Below are 25717 nucleotides of genomic sequence, written 5' to 3' on the forward strand. Positions count from 1 at the left end.
ATGGTAAAAAATAAATATGTATGTATGAAAGTGTCAGAACTGTAATAATGTAATAAAAATAAATAAATAAATAAATAAATAAAATAAATGTGATGAATAGGGGTCAGTGCTGTGAATAGTACATGGGGTGTCAGTACTATGTGTAATACGTGGAGGGATAATGTGCTGGTCGTCAGGCATGGCGTAACTTGCCGAATAACAGCCTATTTGTAACGCCGCTAGTGTTAGCTAAAGCGGGCTGCTCTGCATTCCAAACCAAACGCCAGCACATCATGCCCCCCCAGCATATAAGACCCGGCTGCGTCCTGAAAAAAAGTGTAGTATACGTAGTAAGAAATATCCATGAAACATGGGGTATTAGTTGTTATTTTGGCCAAAATACGCAAAGCTCGCAACCCAACGTCAAGGGTCCCCAGTGCCTTGCGAGTCCCTAACCAGAACTTTACGTTCCTAATTTAAAAACACAAACAGAAAAAATGGGACATTGATATCATCAAAAACCACAAAAAAGGCCATACTTACTAGGTAGGTGGGTGGGTGAAAACCCGTTCCCATCAGGACGCAGACGGGTCAAAGAATGCTGAAGAAGGAGTGTGCATTAAATAGTGATGGCCCCTCCCACTAGTCTTGAGGGGAGTGGCAAACTAAGTGCTCAAAGGTGTGCGATAAATGAGTGTCAGTGTAGTGCTAGGGTGTGAATGGATGGTAAAAAATAAATATGTATGTATGAAAGTGTCAGAACTGTAATAATGTAATAAAAATAAATAAATAAATAAATAAATAAAATAAATGTGATGAATAGGGGTCAGTGCTGTGAATAGTACATGGGGTGTCAGTACTATGTGTAATACGTGGAGGGATAATGTGCTGGTCGTCAGGCATGGCGTAACTTGCCGAATAACAGCCTATTTGTAACGCCGCTAGTGTTAGCTAAAGCGGGCTGCTCTGCATTCCAAACCAAACGCCAGCACATCATGCCCTCCCAGCATATAAGACCCGGCTGCGTCCTGAAAAAAAGTGTAGTATACGTAGTAAGAAATATCCATGAAACATGGGGTATTAGTTGTTATTTTGGCCAAAATACGCAAAGCTCGCAACCCAACGTCAAGGGTCCCCAGTGCCTTGTTAGACAATTACTATGTGTCATAGATTATTCAGGAGATGGCCAGGAAATCGAACATTAAACATCATGAAGCTATAATATTCTGCCAGTGGTGAGAATAACTACTCATGGCCCAATATTCCAGGAAAATAACAGAGCTTGTGATACTGCAAGTTTACCATTGATAGGGTCATATGGTTACATAATATATGTAAAAGGGGGTGGGGTAATAGAGGGGTTCCTTTATAATCAGGGTCACTAGGGTTAAGCCTAGTTCCCCTACCTTTTCCTTATACTAACGTCGATCTAATTGCTTTGCTGCTACTCAAGGGAATAAGACCGTATAATAAAGGTAATATTTATTAACATACAGTAATCAGTCTCACATAAAACACAGTACAGTATAAACACGGTATTACAATCCTAATTATACCGCCACCCACTTACCTAAACATACATAGAAGTTACGTTACAATACAATACACTTAAAGAGGCTCTGTCACCAGATTTTCAGCCCCTATCTGCTATTGCAGCAGATAGGCGCTGCAATGTAGATTACAGTAACGTTTTTATTTTTAAAAAACGAGCATTTTTGGCCAAGTGATGACCATTTTTGTAGTTATGCAAATGAGGCTTGCAAAAGTCCAAGTAGGTGTGTTTAAAAGTAAAAGTCCAAGTGGGCGTGTATTATGTGCATACATCGGGGCGTTTTTAATACTTTTACTAGCTGGGCGCTCTGAAGAGAAGTATCATCCACTTCTCTTCAGAATGCCCAGCTTCTGGCAGTGCAGACACAGCCGTGTTCTCGAGAGATCACGCTGTGACGTCACTCACAGGTCCTGCATCGTGTCAGACGAGCGAGGACACCGGCACCAGAGGCTACAGTTGAGTCTGCAGCAGCATCAGCGTTTGCAGGTAAGTAGCTACATCGACTTACCTGCAAACGCCGATGCTGCTGCAGAATCAACTGAAGCCTCTGGTGCCGGTGTCCTCGCTCGTCTGACACGATGCAGGACCTGTGAGTGACGTCACAGCGTGATCTCTCGAGAACACACTGTGTCTGCACTGCCAGAAGCTGGGCGTTGTGAAGAGAAGTGGATGATACTTCTCTTCAGAGCGCCCAGCTAGTAAAAGAAGTAAACACGCCCCGATGTAACACACATAATACACGCCCAGTTGGACTTTTACTTTTAAACACACCCACTTGGACTTTTGCAAGCCTCATTTGCATAACTACAAAAATGGTCATAACTTGGCCAAAAATGCTTGTTTTTTTAAAATAAAAACGTTACTGTAATCTACATTGCAGCGCCTATCTGCTGCAATAGCAGATAGGGGCTGCAAAATCTGGTGACAGAGCCTCTTTAAGTTACTTGTAATTCTCATACGCTCACAATCTCTGTGGGGTAAAGGGTTAACCAGGGACTCCGGGGTACAAAGGGTTACTCACGGAACTCAGGGCAGCAGGGGTTAACTTAGGGACTGCAAGGGTTAGTAAGGGTTAACTCAGGGACTCGGGCAGCAAGGGTTAACTTCAGGGACAGCAAGGGTTTCAAGGATTACTGCAAGGGTTACTCAGGGACAGCAAGGGTTAACTCAGGGCAGCAAGGGTCAACAGGGACTCAAGGGCACCAAGGGTTACTCAGGGACAGCAAGGGTTACCTCAGGGACAGTAAGGGTTTCAAGGGTTACTGCAAGGGTTACTCAGGGACAGTAAGGGTTTCAAGGGTTACTGCAAGGGTTACTCAGGGACAGTAAGGGTTTCAAGGGTTACTCAGGGACAGTAAGGACAGCAAGGGTTAACACAGGGGCAGCAAGGGTTAACTCAAGGGCAGCAAGGGTTAACTCAAGGGCAGCAAGGGTTAACTCAAGGGCAGCAAGGGTTGACTCAGGGCAGCAAGGGTTGACTCAGGGCAGCAAGGGTTGACTCAGGGCAGCAAGGGTTGACTCAGGGCAGCAAGGGTTGACTCAGGGCAGCAAGGGTTGACTCAGGGCAGCAAGGGTTGACTCAGGGCAGCAAGGGTTGACTCAGGGCAGCAAGGGTTGACTCAGGGCAGCAAGGGTTGACTCAGGGCAGCAAGGGTTGACTCAGGGCAGCAAGGGTTGACTCAGGGCAGCAAGGGTTGACTCAGGGCAGCAAGGGTTGACTCAGGGCAGCAAGGGTTGACTCAGGGCAGCAAGGGTTGACTCAGGGCAGCAAGGGTTGACTCAGGGCAGCAAGGGTTGACTCAGGGCAGCAAGGGTTGACTCAGGGCAGCAAGGGTTGACTCAGGGCAGCAAGGGTTGACTCAGGGCAGCAAGGGTTGACTCAGGGCAGCAAGGGTTGACTCAGGGCAGCAAGGGTTGACTCAGGGCAGCAAGGGTTGACTCAGGGCAGCAAGGGTTGACTCAGGGCAGCAAGGGTTGACTCAGGGCAGCAAGGGTTGACTCAGGGCAGCAAGGGTTGACTCAGGGCAGCAAGGGTTGACTCAGGGCAGCAAGGGTTGACTCAGGGCAGCAAGGGTTGACTCAGGGCAGCAAGGGTTGACTCAGGGCAGCAAGGGTTGACTCAGGGCAGCAAGGGTTGACTCAGGGCAGCAAGGGTTGACTCAGGGCAGCAAGGGTTGACTCAGGGCAGCAAGGGTTGACTCAGGGCAGCAAGGGTTGACTCAGGGCAGCAAGGGTTGACTCAGGGCAGCAAGGGTTGACTCAGGGCAGCAAGGGTTGACTCAGGGCAGCAAGGGTTGACTCAGGGCAGCAAGGGTTGACTCAGGGCAGCAAGGGTTGACTCAGGGCAGCAAGGGTTGACTCAGGGCAGCAAGGGTTGACTCAGGGCAGCAAGGGTTGACTCAGGGCAGCAAGGGTTAACTCAGGGCAAACAGGGAGAGGTAAAGGGTAGCCGTGGCTACACTGATACCTAGCGTTTGGTGGTACAGGGGAGCAGAGGCAGGAGCTGGGGCAGGTTGTCGGAAGAGAGAGGCAGGACAGGAGAGGTAATCCGGTCCATGGTGAAGCAGGTAGGTAGCTCTCGTTGGTGGTGTGGTGGTGTAGACTGTGCTGCTGAGCGTACCGACGCAGGGCTATTTAACCCTGCCGGTAAGCTCGCAGCGGGGCATGAGTGGCGCTTGCACACAGATAGCATGGTGATAATGTATCACTAGCCGACTCGAGTGCCCGCGCCTAATCCCGCGTGCGCGTAATACTGCGCGTGGGAAATTTTAAATGGCAACAGGAGATTAAGGTTCACACAGAGTTTTTTGCACGCAGAAAAATTTGGAATTTTGAGGCAGATTTTCATATGCCTGCTCGTCGTTTGCTGAGTTTTTCGCTCGCGCCCATTGAGTGCCTCGGGCAAAAACGAGGCAAAATACGCTTTCTCTGCCTCCCATTGATTTCAATGGGAGGTCAGAGGCGTAAACGCCCGAAGATAGGGCATGTCACTTCTTTTTACCGCAAGCATTTTTTACCGCTCGTGGTAAAAAAACGTGTTCGCCTCCCATTGAAATCAATGGGAGGCAATTTCGGACGTTTTTTGGCGCGTTTTCCATGTAAAAAAACTCTTGTGTGAACAGGGCCTTACAGTATCTCCTGTCTCCATTGTTACCAAACAGAGCAGGACAATACTAATTGCCCTGCTTTGTTCATACTGTATTCATAACCAGGGCTGTGTCTCTGCAGCCCTGGCTCATAAGACATATACATACACACTATATATATATATATATATGTACACTTCCCTATACAATATATATTTTACATTTTAGTGTTTTGTTATTTGTTCACAGTGATTCAATTTCGATTTGATCTGTAGTTATATTAGGGCATGAAGACATGATTGAGGAGGTCCACCGTTAGGGACCGCCCTCTTATGTTGACAGATTCGAGCTGTCCATGTGTTCATTCATTTAAATGGCCGCATTACATTTCCTCTCTAGTGACCATTACAGGGGAAAACTTCTCAGTAGCTGTTCTCACGTACACATACTTTAGTGTAATTTGTGCAATCCAATGAAGTAATAAACGCACTTGTTTCCCCTCTTTGATGCCTTCATGATGTCAAATCAAACCCACAAGTAGGTTGCTATATTTATTGTATAATTTTGTTGTTACAAAAAAAGTCTAAAATGTGTACGATTGGTAACTATGATAATGTAGACCAAATAAAATGTGCCGCTAGTGGCAACCTTCTAATGGGAGCACATTTTGATGTGTTAGGGCATTTTCTAACTCTATGAATACCAAAGACTCCCTTTTATATACACAAAACTAAAGATGATCTCCACCAGGGTATCCAGTGACCACATAGATACAAGCAGTAAGCATCAGTGCATGGATTTTAGATAGGATCCGGATTCTTGTTTTGTATGTTCCATTTGGATAAAACGTCTGGGTAGAACAGAGCACGCATACTTTATAACATGGGTGTACAATTATGCCACTTGGCAGCAAAATAACAGACTATCTACCTTTAGATGAATGTGGTTTCTTTGGATTAGCACTAGAAGGTTTACGTGATCCAGTCGCTTGTGTAGTATACAGATGTTCATCCCCATGTGACACATCAGCTGCTGATCTGTCAGTGACTAGGTGAGGCGGCAGCATGTAATCACAATCGTCATCCAATATATCACCTACAGGAAGAATCGAGGAATGTGAGGAATCTTACAGTCATCTGGAGAACCTTATGTGCTGTATGAGCTAAAACTAAAAGAAAGTGCATGTATCGAAATTTATTTCAACCAATGTAACTTGGAATTCAGTAGATGTGACCTGGAATTTAAACTTCTGTGAAGCAGATAAATTCTAAGACAATCATATGAAACACATCTGATGCCTCCAATAGAAGCTCACTCTCCTGGTACTGTACCAAGTTTCTCTGAAAACAGTCTTCTCAGACAATGATCATGTACAGTAGTTCAGCAGCATGAGCTGTATTCCTCAATAGTGATGGACTGTATAAGGGAATATGGCACATGCTACACTGTAATTACATCCTGGTGTGCCACTTGGCAGTACGCCCGTATTGGTAAATATGCCCCATCATTTCTAAAGGGGTTTGCCTATCTCAGAATGTTATGGCATATCCACAACATATGAGGTCCCACCGCTGGGACCGTACCTCTTGGGGAAAATGATAGTCTGACACCTGTTTTGATAAGCAAGGTGGCCGGGCATCCAGACTGAATGGAGAGAAGGCCGCCTATCTGCAGGGTTCTCTAAATTGAAGTCTTGTGAGCCCACCTCTCCGACCAGAGTGCGGCTAGATCGCTTACTCGTCTGGCAGAATGAGTATCAGGGGACCCCCATTCCTCCAATGACATAGCCTGTGGTTATGCCATAAACGTCTGCGATAGGAAAACTCCAATTTGTAACATTTGTTCATTCCAAGAGATAACTTATGCAAACATATTCAGCTAGAAGAACAGAGAGTGCTCTGGGTCCCTTTGGTTAGCACTGCTGACTACATGAGCACTCAAGTCTTTCTTGAATGAGGGTTATCAAGGTAAATTATAGTCTCAGATTCGTATATGAATTAAAATGTATGTAAAAGTGCAGAAATACAATTCAAAGGTTAATATTGATGTAACTCACTAACCTTCTGACTCATAGTCCAGACTAGAGAAATCAAAATTTTCTTCCAAAAGAGAGGAGTTGGCATTTGGTGACAGGAGTACCATACTATCCCTATGCCTTGCAATTTCTTCCTGTAAACCTTTTAGCCAATCTTTTGTTTTTGGTCTCACTCTTACTGTTTTTTCTTGCACCTGTCAAAGAAAATCTTAGGTTACTTTTTACAATCTGTACTAAATGTAACCCATGATAGTTATGGGTGCCTAGTTTACACACTATGGCCAAGATGACAGAACAATATCCGGGCTACATTGCTGATTTCTCAAGATGTGCAAAGTTGAGCAAGCCACTTTTGCACAAAATGGGAAAAAATTTAAGTCGGGCAACTCAAGTGAAACAAGTTGCTTTGGCTGAGCATTGCACAATATCAAGGTAATATTATGGTGTAATAGAAATACTGAAGACACTGTGATACAATACATCAAAAGAACAATAAAAAACAACAACATTGTTGACATAACTTGAAATATACTCAGTTTGGGAGATGAACGGTAAGGCTATGTTCACACAGAGTTTTTTGCAGGTGGAATTTCTGCCTCAAAATTCTGTTTGGAAGTTTGAGGCAGATTTTCCTCTTCCTGCACGCCGATTTTCGCAGAGTTTTTCGCCCGCGGCCATAGAGCGCCGCGGGCATAAAACGTGGCGAAATACGCTTTCTCCGCCTCCCATTGATGTCAATGGGAGGTCAGAGGCGTAAACGCCCGAAGATAGGGCATGTCCCTTCTTTCTCCCGCGAGACGGTTTTACAGCTCGAGGGAAAAAAGACGCCTCCGTCTCCCATTGAAATCAATGGGAGGCATTTCCGGGCCGTTTTTGACGAGTTTTTTGCGGCGCGCGGTTTCCGCGTCAAAAAACTCCATGTGAACATAGCCAAATAAGAGGAGTGGGGAGTCAAGAGTTTGGTATACAAAAAGAAAATGAAAAACAAGTTAGCAGAAAGTGACAGGTCATTTTCTTCAGTGAGGGTTTTGTTTTTTTAAGAGGAACAGTGGGCTTTATAGAGATGATCTTCTGGCATCCTTCCAATGTTACTCTCCTGCCTGATCTGACATCGGGTTTGGAAAGCTACAAATGCATCTCGGGTGGTGCAGATGCCCAGGCAACCGTATGACGCCAAACAAGTATCGTGCACGGGTCCTATTCTAATGAATATGATTTGTGCATGATACTCACTGGACGTCATATAGTTGTTGGGGGTAACATTGGAGGGAGTTCTAACTATAATAATCCACTAAAAAATAACCTATTTAAATCACATGCTAGCCCAAGCTATTTCTGTGTCTTGTACTAATACTTGTGGCTTCTTAAAAATAGTGTACACAGTCCCTTTAAAAAAGCGAACATTAATGCACTTTATATTCCACTCTGAAGCAATGAACAGAAGTTAAACATAAAGAATAATTTGCAGTAGGAAAGAAATAATGCATAGCGCAGTCATTAAATTCCTTGAATATTACTCTTAAAAACCCTAATCACATTTACTGTGTAGTCCTCCACGAAGAACGAAGTCTTCACACACAGGAAAGACATAATACATTCCAATTTACTTTGACGTATTTAGTGCAGATTGCAAATCAAAGACATAATTGCATTCCAGGAGCCCCTTCTTTCTATAGTTACGCGAGGAGTATGAATGCTATTAACTGGTTTAAGTATGGTACATTATATTAAAGAGGCTCTGTCACCAGATTTTGCAACCCCTATCTCCTATTGCAGCAGATCGGCGCTGCAATGTAGATAAGAGTAACGTTTTTTTGTTTTTTTTTAAACGAGCATTTTTGGCCAAGTTATGACCATTTTTATATTTATGCAAATGAGGCTTTCTAAAGTACAACTGGGCGTGTTTAAAGTTAAAGTACAAGTGTTGTGTATGTACATCTGGGCGTTTTTACTTCTTTTACTAGCTGGGCGTTGTGAATGGAAGTGTATGATGCTGACGAATCAGCATCATCCACTTCTCTTCGTTACCACCCAGCTTCTGGCAGTTCAGACACACAGCGTGTCCTCGCTCATCCGACGCGATGAAGTTCCTGTGGGAGGAAGTGAGTGACGTCACAGCGTGATCTCGCGAGAACACGCTGTGTGTCTGTGCACTGCCAGAAGCTGGGTGGTAACGAAGAGAAGTGGATGATGCTGATTCGTCAGCATCATACACTTCCATTCACAATGCCCAGCTAGTAAAAGAAGTAAAAACGCACAGATGTACATACACAATACACGCCCACTTGTACTTTAACTTTAAACACGCCCAGTTGTACTTTAGAAAGCCTCATTTGCATAAATATAAAAATGGTCATAACTTGGCAAAAAATGCTCGTTTTAAAAAAAACAAAAAAAAACTTACTCTTATCTACATTGCAGCGCCGATCTGCTGCAATAGGAGATAGGGGTTGCAAAATCTGGTGACAGAGCCTCTTTAAATGCAATTTACCTGCAAGCCATCTAGAACAAGAACCTTTAATGCTGCCCTGCTGTCTGCAAACGTGACCATCATTTGCTCGCCAATTATCCTAGGAATAGAAAAGCAGAATATGTAATCTTAGTACACACTTCAGATTATGTCATGAACATAATTAAGGTGCTTTTCTTTATCTGTGGATCTATTTAATTTACAGATCTCCTAACGGCCTTTTGCCGACTATAGAAACAGAGTTTTGCATTTGTAACTTGCGATTTAATAGGTTTTAATTGTCAAATAGGCAAATCAAAGAGTATTTTATATCTTGTGGGTCAAAGAAAAGCCATCTGTTATCAATATGTACCGTATGAGCTACCATATTTGGTAGGACGAAGCACCGTGCTCAGATTATTGATCAGAACATACTGACAATATTGTAACAGTGGATACAAAATAGCATATAGGGGAGGTAAGAACTGGCAGCTGGTTAGACTACGATATGGCTGCTTCATATGACTTGGTTTACATGGTTGTGGTGTTCTTTTCAATACAGATTATGCAGCGTTAGTCACTAAGTAGTTAAGTGTACAGCAATTGCTACATACTTTCAATTTGTTACATTCCACTTTTCACTCCATTAAGTATTTTTACCTGTCAAACTCAATTGCCTCCCACTGCATTTGACAATAATTGTTATTCAAGTTGCACTTACCGCACAAGGACAACAGTGCCATGTGTCTGAAATCGTTCCACAAGCTCTGAACATAGATTTTCAGGGAACTCTGCTCTCTCCTGAAGTGTCGAAGAATCAATGTGAACTTCCACTGTGGCATCCAAAGGGCCCTGAGAAGAGGATATTTCCTGAAATACGTTCTCTCTCAATGTCACATTTACCTCCTGAACTTCCAATTCAACAATGGCTAACACAGGTCTGTGGAGAAGACAAAGATATACAAGTTGCTGTCAATATGTACAGATGTATTTTTTTTACAATTTCTGCTTAACTATAAGTGTCCAAATATACATAAAGGCCCATGTAAAATGACTAGCTTGCACTTTATCACATTTTCGAACAGGGGAGGAGGCGTCATGAGGGCAGCATAATGTAGTGACAGACACGCTAATTTCAGAAGCCTTTCACTCATGCGATTAACTTTATGCTAGAGCCGTGATGTTTTAGGGTATGTTCACACGTAGTCAACCAAAACGTCTGAAAATCCAGAGCTGTTTTCAAGGGAAAACAGACCCTGCTTTTCAGACGTTTTTTTACCAACTCGCATTTTTACCAACTCATTTTTTTACCAACTCGTTTTTGGAGCTGTTTTCATTGGAGTCTATGAGAAAACAGCTCCAAAAACGTCTGAAAGAAGTGTCCTGCACTTCTTTTGACGAGGCTGTATTTTTACGAGTCGTCGTTTGACAGCTGTCAAACGACGACGCGTAAATAACAGGTCGTCTGCACAGTACGTCGGCAAACCCATTCAAATGAATGGGCAGATGTTTGCCGACGTATTGGAGCCGTATTTTCAGACGTAAAACGAGGCATAATACGCCTCGTATACGTCTGAAATTTGGCCGTGTGAACATACCCTTAAAGGGAACCAGTCATGTATATTATGCTGCCCTCACTGGGGGCAGCATAATGTAGTGATAGACACGTTGATTTCAGCGGTCTGTCACTTATCTGCTCATATGAACTCTTTCAGGAGAACTTACATTCATAGCCCATGAAGCGTCGCCAGAGATGGGTCCGGTGTATTTATGAGCTACCGCTAAGCTCTGCCCACCCTCCACCAGCTCTGCACACTTCCTGCTGATTGACAGTTGTAACCCTATTACTGTGCATAGGGAGACATCTGTCAATCAGCGGAGAGTGATCGGATTACATTCTTCAGGTTATGTGCTTTCAGCAAATATTTAGGGTGTGGTGGTACACTCTTTTTATAATGTGTCTAAGGGCCAGTTCACATCACCGTTGCCCTTCCGTTGAGGGGTTCCATCGGGGGTTTCCATCAGGTTAACCCCTCAACGGAAAGGCAAACTGAAACATAAGCTTCCATTTCCCCCACCATTGAACACAATGGTGACGGAAACCTAGCTATTGGTTTCTGTCTGTCACCGTTTTGACAGGGTTCCATTGTTAAGGACGGAATCAATAGCGCAATCGACTGCGCTATTGATTCTGTCAAAACGACTGAATCCTGTCACAATAGTGACAGACGGAAACCATTAGCTAGGTTTCCGTCACCATTGTGTTCAATGGTGGGGGAAATGAAAGCTGATGTTTCAGTTTGCCTTTCCGCTGATTGGTTACCCAACGGAAACCTCCAACGGAACCCCTCAGCGGAAACTAACGCTGATGTGAACACACCCTAAATCACTGTATTTTTTAAATTGTTACTTTTTAAAAAAAATCCATTTTAAAACTAGATTTATGGTCTCTTCAATTCTTGTAATTTTCTGGAGATATGCCTATGTCTACATGCACATAAGTGGCATGTTTAAACTCTGCACATCTCAAACTTATTTTTAGGAGGAAATGTGTGCCTTATTTTTATGCTTGGGCCAGACTTTCAATCACAAACATGAACTTTTATTTATTTATTTTTCTTAAAAAGGATACAAACTGCAGTGTGTATAAAGTGGCGAGTGGCATTTTGATAATGTGCTGGGTGTCTACTTTTAGAAAATATATGGGGATTTAGTATGATTTTTTTTATTTTATAATTCAGATTTTATTTGCACGTTAAACATATGAAAAATTGTCCTGGCTACCAGAGGTGCAAAATGTCCAGAGACCCTTGTTAGCGAAAGGATTAAACTTAAAAAAAACGAATTATGTTTCCAGTCTTGCTTTGGGCACCAAACAGAGCTTTACCAATTCAGAGACAATACAGTATAATATAATATGGAGTTTCAGTTTGATCATTGTAACGTAAACATAGATGCCCCTTTCCGAGTGTGTAATGTGACGAAACATGATAAAATGGTAAATGTGAAGTAGTGTTATAATTTACATGATTACGGCATCTGTTATCAGACAACTAATATTTCTATGATCCTTTAGGTCACCTAACTAATGAATCAACACTACCGAGAGTCATCACCTCTTACTTTTTATACAGCAAATTAATATTTTACCAAATGGTTAATCTGAGATTCTGACAGCTCCCCAGGCACTCTGTAATCATTTTATTGTGCTATATAGTAGATGGAAACTGCCGTCATTCCCTGTAGTATTACCTGTCACACACAATGTATTCAAATGAGTGAACCCTCGCTACTGTGCATGAACCTTATGGCGAAAATTGAGGAGAACCTACAGCTAATAGTTCATTACTGAGTCACTACACTGTATGTTTCACTCTACAGGTTATAACTACTGGAAGAAAAAACAAGGCAGACCTACGATACGCAGAAGTCTCTCATGAGATTTTGTCACTGCCATTCCACTTAATGCATTGTTTACACGGTGACAATGTGGGCCTAGTTTTATTACTCTATGGAGACTTTAAATGGCAAACCGCCTCAAAAGCTACAAATTGTGACTGTACGTATTAATCCCGTGCCACTGCTATACTAAAAAACACTCTCCCTCCCATCCTCCAAACAGGATCCAATTGTGTACAGAAGAAATATGGACCTCAAATATACAGTTGATGTAAAGATGGAGGCCTAAAACGGGATTTGCATACAAAAATACAATAGTGGTAATTCTAAAAGATTGAAGCACCTGTTAACATTATGAGAAATATTTTAAAAGTGGACCACATGTAGCGGAAGTTACCATGGATATCAGGAGTAAGAAGAGTACCTGTGATCAGATGATGGAATCTCTGCTCTCCCATAATACATTAGGGCACCAGGACTCCACGTGTGTTTTAATTTAGAACTCCAATCCAAGTCATTGTCTGGAAGATTAATATCTCCAGCTACAGTACATGCGGGGTTAAACACATACAATGCAAAAGGTTAGGGCATGGCACTATACAGACATAATATAGTGATATAAAAAAAAAAAAAAAGTGTACAAAATAATACAATGCCACTTTTCAACGGTTTACTAATGAAATGTGTGTTTCAGTAAATTTTCCTTTGCCTTGCCCCATAAATATAACAAATATCAGCACTCAAACGATACTTACCTACTGTAACCTATATTAGTATTATCAATTATGCCCTATTATTATATGGATATTTTATACCTGATTTATTGACAATGTTACAGCTTCCATAGAGGACAGAGTGTCTTTAAATTGCAAAAGTAAAGTATCTTCTGAGTTTATACTTTCAATGACTATAGAAATTACAGCTTCCATATCTACTAATACACTTGCAACAATTATCTCTATAAACATAAATAAAAGAGGGGCGTGGCTTAGCGGGCAGCGGGAGCAGTTGCATAGGTCTGTAGCTCTGCAGTGACATGCGCCATTATTATCCTGCATTTATCTTACTACTTCCAAAATTCCGTCCCGACGGTCTAGACGGTTGAGAGTAGCTAACACAGCTGGTATGAGCCCCACCAGAGGTCAAACGGCCGCAGAAAAGCTGCAAGAATTCGCCAAAATAACATTCGTATAAATCGGCATGCCGGAGAGGGTTGAAGGTCAGTACCTGGTCGATTTCGTGCTGCAATGGATAAAAGATTTGCTCCATGATGCGCCCTTCTCACAAGCTTTCACGGTGGATAGAGCCCTCAGGGTACCAGGAAAACCACCACCCCCAGAAGTGCCACCTAGACCGTTGCTCGCCCACCTGCTTAAAGTGGCTCTGTCACCACATTATAAGTGTCCTATCTCCTACATAAGGAGATGGGCGCTATAATGTAGGTGACAGTAATGCTTTTTATTAAAAAAAAACGATTATTTTCACAACGTTAGGAGCGATTTTGGTTTATGCTAATGAGCTTTCTTAATGCCCAAGTGGGCGTATTTTTATTTTCGACCAAGTGGGCGTTGTACAGAGGAGTGCATGACGCTAACCAATCGGCATCATGCACTCCTCTCCATTCATTTACACTGCACTAGCGATATAGTTATATCACTATTTGCAGCTACATACACAAACTCTAACATTACAACAGTGTCCTGATAATGAATACACATAACCATCCAGCCTGGACGTCATGTGTACTCAGAATCCTGACAGTTCTGAATCTTTTGTGTGAGATTCCGGCAAGTGAAACGAAATCTTGCGAGATTACGGAGCTAAACGAGATTTCGTTTCACTTGCCGGAATCTCACAAAAAAGATTCAGAAGTGTCAGGATTCTGAGTACACATGACGTCTTACCCCCGTATATCTCAGTGCCATGGTTCTAGGCATGCACCAGCAATGTTATATGCATCTCCCTGCATTGCCGGTCTCGTTATACTATTTGCAGTTTGTTTTTTCTTCTTGTTCTGGAATATGCCTTGGGTGAAGGATGTTATGATAGAGATTTTGTACAAATGTATGCGTATGCTAGTTTCACTGTTTTAGTCTAAGTCGCTATTGAGATGTGCAGGATTATTGTACTTTCAACAGAACCTGGGAATCAACCTACATGTTTATTGTAAATCTTATAAATGGCCTCTAGAACTGTTATGTCGTGGAATGTGAGGGGCATGGGTAGTCCGCAGACGAGAACAATGCTGTATGGGCACATACGTAAATGTAACCCTCATATATTATCCCTTCAAGAAATGCATTTAATACCTGCTAAAATTAAAACTATTCTCAGGCCCTGGGTCCAGTGGTCTAGCCACTCCCACCACACATCTTATTCTAGGGGTGTCTCCATTTTAGCATACAAGTCTCTGAGATGGGAAGCGATACATTCTAAAACAGATAGTGAAGGCAAATTCGTTTTGGTTTATGCTCTTATAGAAAATGTTCCTTATGTTATATTGGGTATGTACATTCCTCTGCCAGCATCACTGCAGGTTTTGCATATGGCAGCTACTTTTGCTGCGACATACCCGGCCGCTATAGTGTTGGGAATGGGAGACTTTAATATGGTTGTAGATTGCAGTCTAGATAAATTTAGGACTTCTCCCGACCATGATCTTATTCCTTCCACGTCTTCTGTCTTGGGTTTGAGGTTTCGTGAATTGGGATGGACCGATATATTTAGATATAAATACCCGACTACTAAAGTCTATTCCTGTCATTCCCTGGGCAGAAACTCTCTGTCACGAATAGATTATATGGTTGGTAATTCTCTCATCATACCTTTGGTTGAAGATGTATTTTACAAACAACGGGCAGCATCAGATCAATCTCCCATGGTTATAAGCATTAAGCTCCCTGGCCCACCATTGGCCAAGAGTTGGAAAATACACCCCTTTTGGTTGACCCTGATCGGTCCTCAAGATAGGATTCTAGATCAATTACAGGTATTCAATCTTGACCACAGGTTATTTTAAGATTCCAGTATTTTATGGGACACCTTTAATGCCTATCTTAGAAGTTGCCTTCGCTCCACTATTTCCTATTTAAAACGAGACTCCTCTAGAACAGAGTCAGATATGGCGATGCAATGCACAGCCTTAGAGGAAAAATGCATTGCTAACCCCACTGACACAAATAAGGACATCTGGCTACAGATGGGTCAGAAATACTTATTGCTGCTACAGGAAAAAGCTAATAGGAAGCTATTTTTTGCAAAACAGACGTATTATGAATTGGGTAAGATGTCCAGTAAACTCTTAGCTCATTTATTTAATCAAAATTCTCGAAGCCCAGCTATTCTAAAAATTCAAGATAAAGTGCCTGATGGATTCCCCCGGGAATAGCAGACACATTTGCGCAGGGAACTGTACGCCTTCCAAGCAAACTATGATCTAACGGACTTCATGTCCTACATGGACAATATACCATTCCCGACTCTGAATGAAGCAGGTAGGGAAGCTTTAGAATGAGAAATAACAAAAGAGGAAGTAATGGAGGCCTTGAAAGATATGTCTAAGGGGAAGGCATCGGGCCCTGATGGAATCCCTACAGAGGTATAGCATAAATACTCTGACCATCTCATCTCATCCCCTCACTTTGTTCTATGTTCTCTCACGCCCTTGGCGTCGGTAGGTTAACAGATAGTATGTATGATGCTACTATCATTGTCCTGTTAAAACCCGACAAAGACCCTTTGAACTGTGGTTCACATCGTCCGATCTCGTTACTAAATAACGACTACAAATGACTTAAAAAAATATTATCCAATAGACTTAACAAGGTTATCTCGCAGGTTATTCATACTGGTCAGTCCAGCTTTATGCCAGGAAAGTCTACCTCAGACAATATTAGGAGGGTACAAGTTCCCACACAAATAGGAGTAAATATGAAGGTAGATTGGGCTATGGCATCTCTTGACGCCGCAAAAGTCTTTGATTCCATAGAATGGTTATACTTGTTAGAGACCTTGAAAAGGTTTGGTTTTGGTCCACAGTTCATTAGCTGGGTATCACTTTTATACAAGGAGCCAAGGGCACAAACTTTGTTAAATTCAATACTTTTCCCATATTTCCGTCTCCATAGGGGCACTGGGCAATGGTGTCCCCTTTCCCCGTTGATCTTCGCTCTAGCTATTGAGCCATTAGCTAAACGAATACGGCATAACTATGAGTACAACGGGATTTGTTTGGGGAACATGGAGGATAGAATTGGCTTGTATGCGACTACATGGTCCTTTTCATGTCTCAACCGAATGTGTGTCCCACTGGCAATCACAACCGTCAAAATATTTGGGCGTTTCTCTGGGCTTCATATTAATTGGAGTAAGTCCTTTTTTATGCCCTTACAGGGGATGGGATGGTCCGATATAAAGGTCAAGTTTAGGGTTTGGAGTGCTCTTCGGCTGGCAGAATCAATTTAATCAAAATGGTCATACTCCTCAAATGCCTCTATATCCTTGAACATGCTGCGACTCCAGTGTTTAAGTCCTTTTTTTAAACAGATCCACACACTTTTTCCAGCATTTATATGGGGTTCTAATAGTTCTAAACGCAGCCTTCCTACTTTGCAACGTCCAAGAACATTGGGAGGAGCGGCATTACCAGATCTCTTCTTATATTATTTGGTGGGTCAATTAAGATATTTAATGTTATCTGTTGAAAACGCCCCATTGCCGAATAGGGAACATGATTTAGCGTTTCATTTGCAAATTGCCAATTTGTGGCCAGTGTTGGAGAGTCCTCCGGCTACAATAAAAAAATCTATTGCCCATTCATAAAGTGGCATATCAAGTGTGGATGACTTCGAAATATCTTTATGGATACTCGGATGTGCAAACGGATATGCCACTATGGTTTAACCCCGTACTTACGCAACTGTCAGATGCTCTAGCCCAGTCCTTTTGGATCCAGTATTGCATATGCACTATTGGGGATATTTATAAGGAGAATACCCTCAAATCATTTACACAGATGCAGTCTGATTTTGCACTACTTAGATAAGCCTTTTATAGGTCATGGTCTTCAGTCCCAATACCCATCCTCTGAGATGGCCTTCTTGCAATTCCCATCGATAGGAATTTTTCGATCCCAGGGACCCAGAGGTTTGATCTCCACCATTTATACATCTCTTATTTTGGTCAAATTAGTCAACGCACCCTTACAGGTGAAAGACAGGTGGATTACACAGATACCAGACCTGTCGGAAGGGGATTGGGATGAGATCCTATCCTCTCCACTATCTGTATCTCCAGCGACCAACAACAGGATGATATAACTATCCATAATTCACCAAAGTTACCTTACGCCTGTTAGATTGAACAAAATGGGTAGGTACCCGAGTACGGAATGTCACAGATGTCGCTTTCCAAGGTCGGATTTTTAGCATATGATCTGGGCATGTCCAGCCGTTTCCTCTTTCTGATAAGAAGTTGTAAGGGTAGCTACTGACATTCTGCACATACCAGTTCCAGCTACTCCACAAGTATGTCTGTTTGGTATCTTACAAGAAGAGCAATGGCCATACTACATGAGAATATTCCTTAGGGAGGTGTTGTTTATGGCGCGTAAATCTATTGCTCTCCGTTGGATGGACCCGCGTCCTCCTACCACGGCTAAATGGAAATCTCTTGTTAATTCTATTGTTTCGTACAAAAGAATAATGTATAGGCAAAGGGGTTGTATTGATAAATTCCATAAGATCTGGGAAGCATGGTGTACCTCTGCATTGACTCAATATACCCCGCACCAGTATAATGATCTTAGAATCTCATTGACACACAATGCTAATGCATTATGGCTACATACATGATACAGTTTCTGCTACTGTTGATGTTGTATTATATGTCTGATTTCATATGTGTATTCCTTGTAGTCGAAGTCTTGCTCTGTTACGATTCATTCAATCTCTGTTGTCACCTATGTATTGTTATATTCACATAATGAATGCAATTGTACTACTATTCTTCAATAAAACGAGTTTAAAAAACAAACAAAACATAAATAACAGATACCGGATTTCTCAAATGGTAATTTCTTTCTCCACCATAATACTCTGTCTGTCCAAGCTGGAGTTCTGAACTTTTCACTTGTGTCATAAGCTTCTGATCCAATGTCATACTTGTAAGTTGGTCCAAACTGGATCGTACCTTCATAGAAGTCTTTGAATATCTAAACAACAATGAGATTACCAACTTGGCCACAAAGTAATATAAACATATCCAATATAAAATTCTTTCCCATACTATTTGATATGTTTAATGAGCGACAACTTGTAAGAGATGAGAGGTACTTATGAAGGAAGTCAATAGGATAGAGGCAGTTGTGGGGAACATTAATTCATTCTGAGATTTCATTCTACACAAGGCTTCCAAGACACCACTGGGTCTGACAAAAATCCGAAGTGGATGTGTCATCAAAATCTCGCAGTGCTGCAGCCTAAAGCTTTGGGCCTGTAACTTCACGATATCTCGTGACAGAAGTTGCTGTAAAATATTAACTGTTAATATTTTACGGATTTCACATTTTTAATGTAAATTTAAAAGACATGTACATATATACATATCCGGATACATATTTATCTGTATTCTGGAAGGTCTCCTTTATTATTATTATTATCATACTGTGTAAATTGTATTAGCCATTTGTGATTATTATTTTAAAATTTGTGTTTAGATTATAGTTTTAATTTATATTTTCTGCAATAGATTGTTTAGAGCAGATATACTTAAAAGGGTTATTCCCATCTCAGACATATGCCATAAATGTCTGATAGACGCGGGTGCCAGATCTATATCGAGAACAGGGGTCACCCCACCCCTGTTGTCAGTTTAGGTGGGGGTCCCAGAGCTGGGACCCGCATCTTTCAGACATTTAGGACATATCCTGTAGATACGCCATAAATGTCCGAGATCGGAATAACCCTTTAATGTATCAATTAAAGCTTTACACACCATCAAGAATGTACATTTTTATTTGCACTCTTTTGTTGCGACCTGGATCTGCTATGTAAATGTATGCTTTTTTTTATAGATCGTCACTGTTGCAAAGCCTTAGCTTTAAATCTTACATCCATTCTTTTGGAATAGTGCAGGGATAATGTGACACTTCAGGCTTTTTCACCCACCTGAGAGAATTACAAAGTTAAACCCGATAAATCTGAGTAATGACACAACACAAAAGGTAACACAAACTCAATGCTGCTATATAGATTCTGTGGAAATCGAGCAGTTTTGTGCTGGTGTCACTTTCGTAATATGTCATTAATCAGATATATCAGATTTAAAAAGGTATAGTGCACTCCGTTCTTACATAAAGTATGTATACAGCCACATCACTTACAGTTTAGCTGAGTGTCTATAATTCAATGGCACGGTTAGTTTTTGCTACATCAGATTACTGTACAGTGCCTGGTGTAGACAAGCTTTCCCACAATGCAAATGACCAGAGAAAGTCCTGTGCACACACTGAGCCAGCAAGGAATGATTTGAGATTTCAGCTCTGAATCAAGTAGAATTATGAATGCAGCTCTGTATCGAAGAATTAGTACAAGATAGGTAAAAAAAAAAATTGAAACCTTAAGGTAGTGTTCAGAGGTGGACCAATACTCTAAAAGTAACAATTGTGTTTAGTGTGAGCTTCTTTATTAACTATCACTAATCCTTCTCATTCTCTAGGGAAGCCTGACTGTACAATGTTCTCTGTGCTGTCCGACAGCTTCTAATAACTCCAGCTCCCAAAAACTGCATGCATGCGTCCCTTCACATATTCTCTATGTACAACATTGTCAGACACCAGATCTGATGTTCTCAAGATGATAAGCAAGTACAATGGAGATTAGAAAAGGCTTGCCTTTGTGTTGCATGGCATAAAGAAGCTTTAAAGGGGTGGTCCCACGATTAAAAATTTAAATTTATCTGTTAGCTCACACATAACATAACAATTTTTCAATTGGAATCAGCGGACAATGGGTCTCCAATATGTGTGGATATAGACTTGAGAATGTGTCTCTAATATGAGGGTAATTTTTTTAACTGTATACATGGCCATGCAAGCGTACTCCCTCTCAGTTACAGTCATTAGGATTGTACTAAAGAAACCATTAAATAGAACCCTTCACCTCCCAATACATGTGCAGCATGTAATGGGAGGGCTGAACAAACACTGGGGCACTAAAAAAATTTCGACCTCCCTCCGTTATTTAGATATCGGTGCCGTTATAGTTGGCGCCCGATATTTAAATAACCCCCTGAACTGTCAAGGGGGCGTGTACTGGCAAGGGGTCATTTTACTATGGCTGTGACACTGTCCAATCAGATATGGATAGTGCCACAGCAAGAGCGACGAGAGAGTGTGCGCGCGCACGCTCTCACTCTTCAGCTTTGAAGATCAGTCTTTTCACCCGAACTGGCAAGGGGGCTTGTCACTGCTACGGACAGTGTAAGAGCTGTGGAGAGGAGAGAACGGATGCGCGCTCTCATCTCTACAGCTCTTGTGAGCGATCAGTATTGTACTTTGTCTGCCGAACTGGCAAGGGGTGTGTCACTGCTACGGACAGAGTTAGAGGGGAGCGCTTACACTGTCCGTAGCAGAGACACGCCCCCTTGCCAGTTCGGCAGACAATACAAGACTGATCTCTCGCAAGAGCTGAAGAGACGAGAGCGCGCTCTCCTCTCAACAGCTCTTACACTGTCCGTAGCAGTGACATGCTGCTTGCCAGTTCGGCAGAAGACTAATCTTGAAAACTGAAGAGAGAGTGAGAGCGTGCTCTTGCTGTAAGGCTCCATTTACATGATAGGGTCCGAGTGTCGGCCAATAAAAATGGCAGTTTTTCCCGGCCGTTTTGTATCCGTTCCCATTTTTAACGTCCGATTTTGCCCCGTTTGGCATCAGTTTTTTTCCCTGTCCATTTTAATATCGGATGAATTTAATTTGTCAATTTTTTGCCACACACTGCCCTCTGTATGTACTGCCACAGCCCCCCTGTAGGTAGTGCCACACAGCCCCTGTAGGTATTGCCACACAGCCCCCACTGTAGGTATTGCCACACAGCCCCCCCTGTAGGTAATGCCACACAGCCCCCACTGTAGGTAATGCCACACAGCCCCCTGTAGGTAATGCCACACAACCATCCTGTAGGTAATGCCACACAGCCCCCTGTAGGTAATGCCACACAGCCTCCCTGTAGATACTGCCACAGCCCATCTGTAGGTAATGCCACACAGGCCCACTTGTTGGTAGTTCCACACAGCCCCACTTGTAGGTAGTGCCACACAGACCCCCTGTAAGCAATGCCACACAGCCCCCCTGTAAGCAATGCCACACAGCCCCCTAGTACATAGTCACCCCCCATAGATAGCACCCCCCTACCTTCCTATAGGTGATGGCTCCAGGAGAAGTCCTCACTTCACTGTCCATATATGGACAGAGAAGTCCTCACTTCACTGTCCATATATGGACAGTGAAGTGAGGGACTTCTTCTGGATCGGAATTCCTCGGTCACAGCGGTGGGGATTCCGCTTCAGAAGTCCCTGACGTCACGGTGTCCATATATGGATAGTGAATGCAGGGACTTCTCCTGGAGCGGAATCCCCGGCCACAGCGTTGGGGATTAAGCTTCAGAAGTCCCTGACGTCACCATTTCCATATATGGACAGTGAAGTCAGGGACTTCTCCTGGAGAGGAATCCCCAGCCATAGCATTGCTGAAGCTGTGGCCGGGGATCCTACAGGAAGCAAAAAAATGCCCTCTTCCTCCTCACATGAACTTCGTACTGTGAGGAGGAGAAGGCGAGCGACGGAAGACACGGCCGTCAAAAAGTCGGTTGTGTGAATAGCCCCATTTGGGGTCTACTGCTCCTACTGCGGCGAGGTGACGGCCATTTTTTGAATGGCCGTCACACGGCCGGGGAACTCTGTCGTGTGAATAGGGCCTTACACTGTCCATATCGGATTGGACAGTGTCACAGCCATAGTAACATGCCCCCTTGCCAGTACACGCCCCGTTGACAGTTCAGGGGGTTATTTAAATATCGGCGCCAAATATAAAGGCACAGCTATCTAAAAAACGGAGATAGAAAAAAAAAAGTAAAGTGCCCCAGGGTTTGTTCAGCCCCCCTCATTACATGCTGCACTCAGCTGCACATGTATTGGGAGTTGAAAGGTTCTCTTTAAGTGCCATCCTCCCACAGGTATTAAATTTATGACACATCGGATTAAAATGGTGTAACAAATATTGGAAAACCCCTTCAGGACCAATGCACACGATGCAAATAACGTGCGGATTTGCCGCATGTATATTCATGCGGCAAATCCGCAGCATAATACAGTACCAGCAAAGTTTCAAGTAATCCCATCTACTCAGTGAAAAAAATTTCTGCTCGGAAATAAAGCTGCGGCGTGTATTTTAAAACCTGCGGCATGTCAATTTATGTTACGTTTCCTGGGAATTGTTTCGAACACCTAAATAAAAAAAAACGTACCACAATCCGCAGCATAAAAACCGCACCTGATTTTGCATCAAAATAAGTGTAAAAACCTAAAACTTATTAAAACCATTACGAGTGCCCAAGTAGCCTTAAAGGCTATGTAAACCTTTGAAAGGCAAATTTTTTTTTTAGAAAAAGGTTATTCAGGGTGTTTGATGCAACTTTATAAATACTATTTATTAAAAATTTGTTTTAGTTTGTGAGATACAGCTTCTCTGTATTCTCTATACAGAGCATCTGTATCTAGCGCTAAATCCTGCTCCTGTCAGGTCCGCAGAACTGACAGGTTCAGTGACAGCAGGTCCTGCGTGTGTTGAACATGCAGGATCCACCTGTAAACTATCACATCGAAGTTCATAACTTGATTGTGATAGATTACAGGTGGATCCTGCGTGACCAGCTGTCACTGAACCAGTCAGGTCCGCGGGACTGACTGATTCAGGTAATAGCGCTAGATATAGCTGCTCTGTATAGAGAATACAGAGAAGCTGTATCTCAAAAAGTAAAACGATTTTTGATAAAAACTATTTATAAAGTTGCACCAAACACACTGACTAACCTTTTTATTTAAAAAAAATATATAAATTGCCTTTCAAAAGGTGTACATAGCCTTTAAGGAAGCTTATTCACTTGACTGGTCTGCTCGGTGTCAAGTCTTTACGTTACTTTCTTTTAATGTGAACAGTAACGGACTCTAAATTATTTGAGTCCCACATACTTTTCCATTAGACTTCTGAAGTTGAAGTTGGTCAAATGCAAGCAATTTTTTCCAGTCCTGACGCTTGATAAAATAGAACACTTCTTCATATGTGAGGTCCAACCGATAATTAAAGTCTCCACACCAGAACACATAATCATGTGAAAAAACATTTCTCCCCTGTGTAAATAAAAGAAAAAAAACGGTTTTTTTTTTTAAAAAACATCGCTGAAAACAGAATTTTACATTTTTTATATTTTCTTCTGTAAAATAGAGGTATGCCACACTGCCCCAACTGCATATAATATACAGGGTGACAAAGAAGGCAACGAGAATCCTGTGATGTTATTCCTTGACAAGTGCAGTGATCCTATGATTGATCTATACCGGTAATTCTTACCAAGGGAAAGTTTAATTTCTGGGTGATCTCCTTGTAATCCTCATTCCTTTCTTTCACTTGGGATTGTCCAGCAGTAAAGTGACTACATATAAAACAAAAACTTGTACTGTAGAACTGGAAGCGTACAGCCACTGCTCCTTTGTTCCCAGTTTTGCCTCCCATACCAGTCTTTACAGTGTCCACTGCCAATTCTCTGTCACAAGAAATAAATCGGATTTATTCAGAAATGTCTGGTGTTATTAAAATATTTAAATAACAAAAGCAGGTGTTCTCAAGCCCAAGAGATGCCACTCTATATACTATTGTGCCCCAGTTATGTCATAGCATTACTGGAACCTGGCACTAGAGAGTGTGAAAGGATGCTGAAAAAGTGCTAGGTGCCTTCTGTCAAGTATGGTGGAGGAAATGTCATGCTAGGAGTCTGTTCTGGTGGTGAGGTGGTGACACGGAGTACAAGGAATAATAAACTAGGAATGTTACCCTTCTATTTACTCGATGATATTCCCTGTGTTTTTTCATAGTATAGTAACAGTAAAACGAAGAACATATACATGCCATACGAATACATTACCTGATAAAAGGCATGTGGTATGGCCGAACAAAAATAAAAAGGCAGACTCCAACAAGTTGCCCAAAGGTCAACATTATGTACCGATGAGATCTGGAGATGGCCTTCTGTATCTGCTCAGACCACACTTTCCTATTTTTTGAGCTGCAAAGACATTGAGCAACATTTAGAGAACATGTTCCTATAGACCAATGCTTTAATCTAAACACCACGCACATAAAACTCAGTTTTTGGGCATTATGAACTAATTAACTGTTAAAGGCTATGTACACCTTTGAGGGCTTTTTATTTTTTTAATAACATGTGTAACAGTGTTTTGTGTAACTTCTTAATTAGTTTTTAGTAAAAATTTGATTTACTTTTTGAGATACAGCTGTTCTGTACGCTCTGTACAGAACAGCTGTATCATGTGCTATTCACTGAATCTGTCGGTCCCGTGGACCTGACGGGTTCAGTGACAGTGGGTCCTGCGTGTCTCTGACACACAAGATCCACCTGTAATGGATTATATCTAAGTTATGAACTTAGATGTGATAGTTTACAGGTGGATCCTGCATGTCAGAGACACGCAGGACCTGCTCTCACTGAACCTGTCTGGTCCGCGGACCTGACAGGAAGAGGATTTAGCGCTAGATACAGCTGTTCTGCATAGAGAATACAGAACAGCTGCATCTCAAATGTAGAATGAATTTTTAATAAAAAACAATTAAAAAGTTACACTAATTACACAGACTGACCTATTTATAAAAATTAAAAAAAAGCCCTCAAAAGGTGTACATAGCCTTTAAATAAAGGAAAGGGTCACTACCTCATAAAATACAAGCGCTTAAGGCCCCATGCACACGACAGTAGTTTCATCTATCCTGAGATACTGTCCGTAAATACGGATCAGTAGTCATCCGTATTTCATTCGTATATTCGGATCCGTACAAAAAGAGGGAGGTTGTAAATGATGTCATCAACATGTTGCCTAGCAACGCTTCCGTATATACGGAGAGTTTACGGATGCACATCAGTAGCCATCCG

The 25717-nt window shown here is 42.1% G+C and overlaps 1 protein-coding gene across 1 annotated transcript in view; it reads right to left on the minus strand.

The window, feature by feature from the left end:
- The window catches only part of SYNJ2 (synaptojanin 2), a 250116-nt gene that overhangs the window by 52328 nt on the left and 172071 nt on the right, over positions 1–25717 (minus strand). The window contains exons 15-23 of the mRNA XM_075863738.1: positions 24695–24835; positions 24124–24316; positions 23745–23903; positions 18555–18711; positions 12925–13042; positions 9823–10041; positions 9144–9222; positions 6678–6846; positions 5548–5712 (exon numbers count right to left, since the gene is read on the minus strand). Coding sequence (XP_075719853.1) covers positions 5548–5712; positions 6678–6846; positions 9144–9222; positions 9823–10041; positions 12925–13042; positions 18555–18711; positions 23745–23903; positions 24124–24316; positions 24695–24835 — 1400 coding nt within the window. The remainder of the gene's footprint in view (positions 1–5547; positions 5713–6677; positions 6847–9143; positions 9223–9822; positions 10042–12924; positions 13043–18554; positions 18712–23744; positions 23904–24123; positions 24317–24694; positions 24836–25717) is intronic.

The sequence above is a fragment of the Rhinoderma darwinii genome, chromosome 4 (assembly GCF_050947455.1).
Source record: "Rhinoderma darwinii isolate aRhiDar2 chromosome 4, aRhiDar2.hap1, whole genome shotgun sequence".
NCBI lineage: Eukaryota > Metazoa > Chordata > Amphibia > Anura > Rhinodermatidae > Rhinoderma > Rhinoderma darwinii.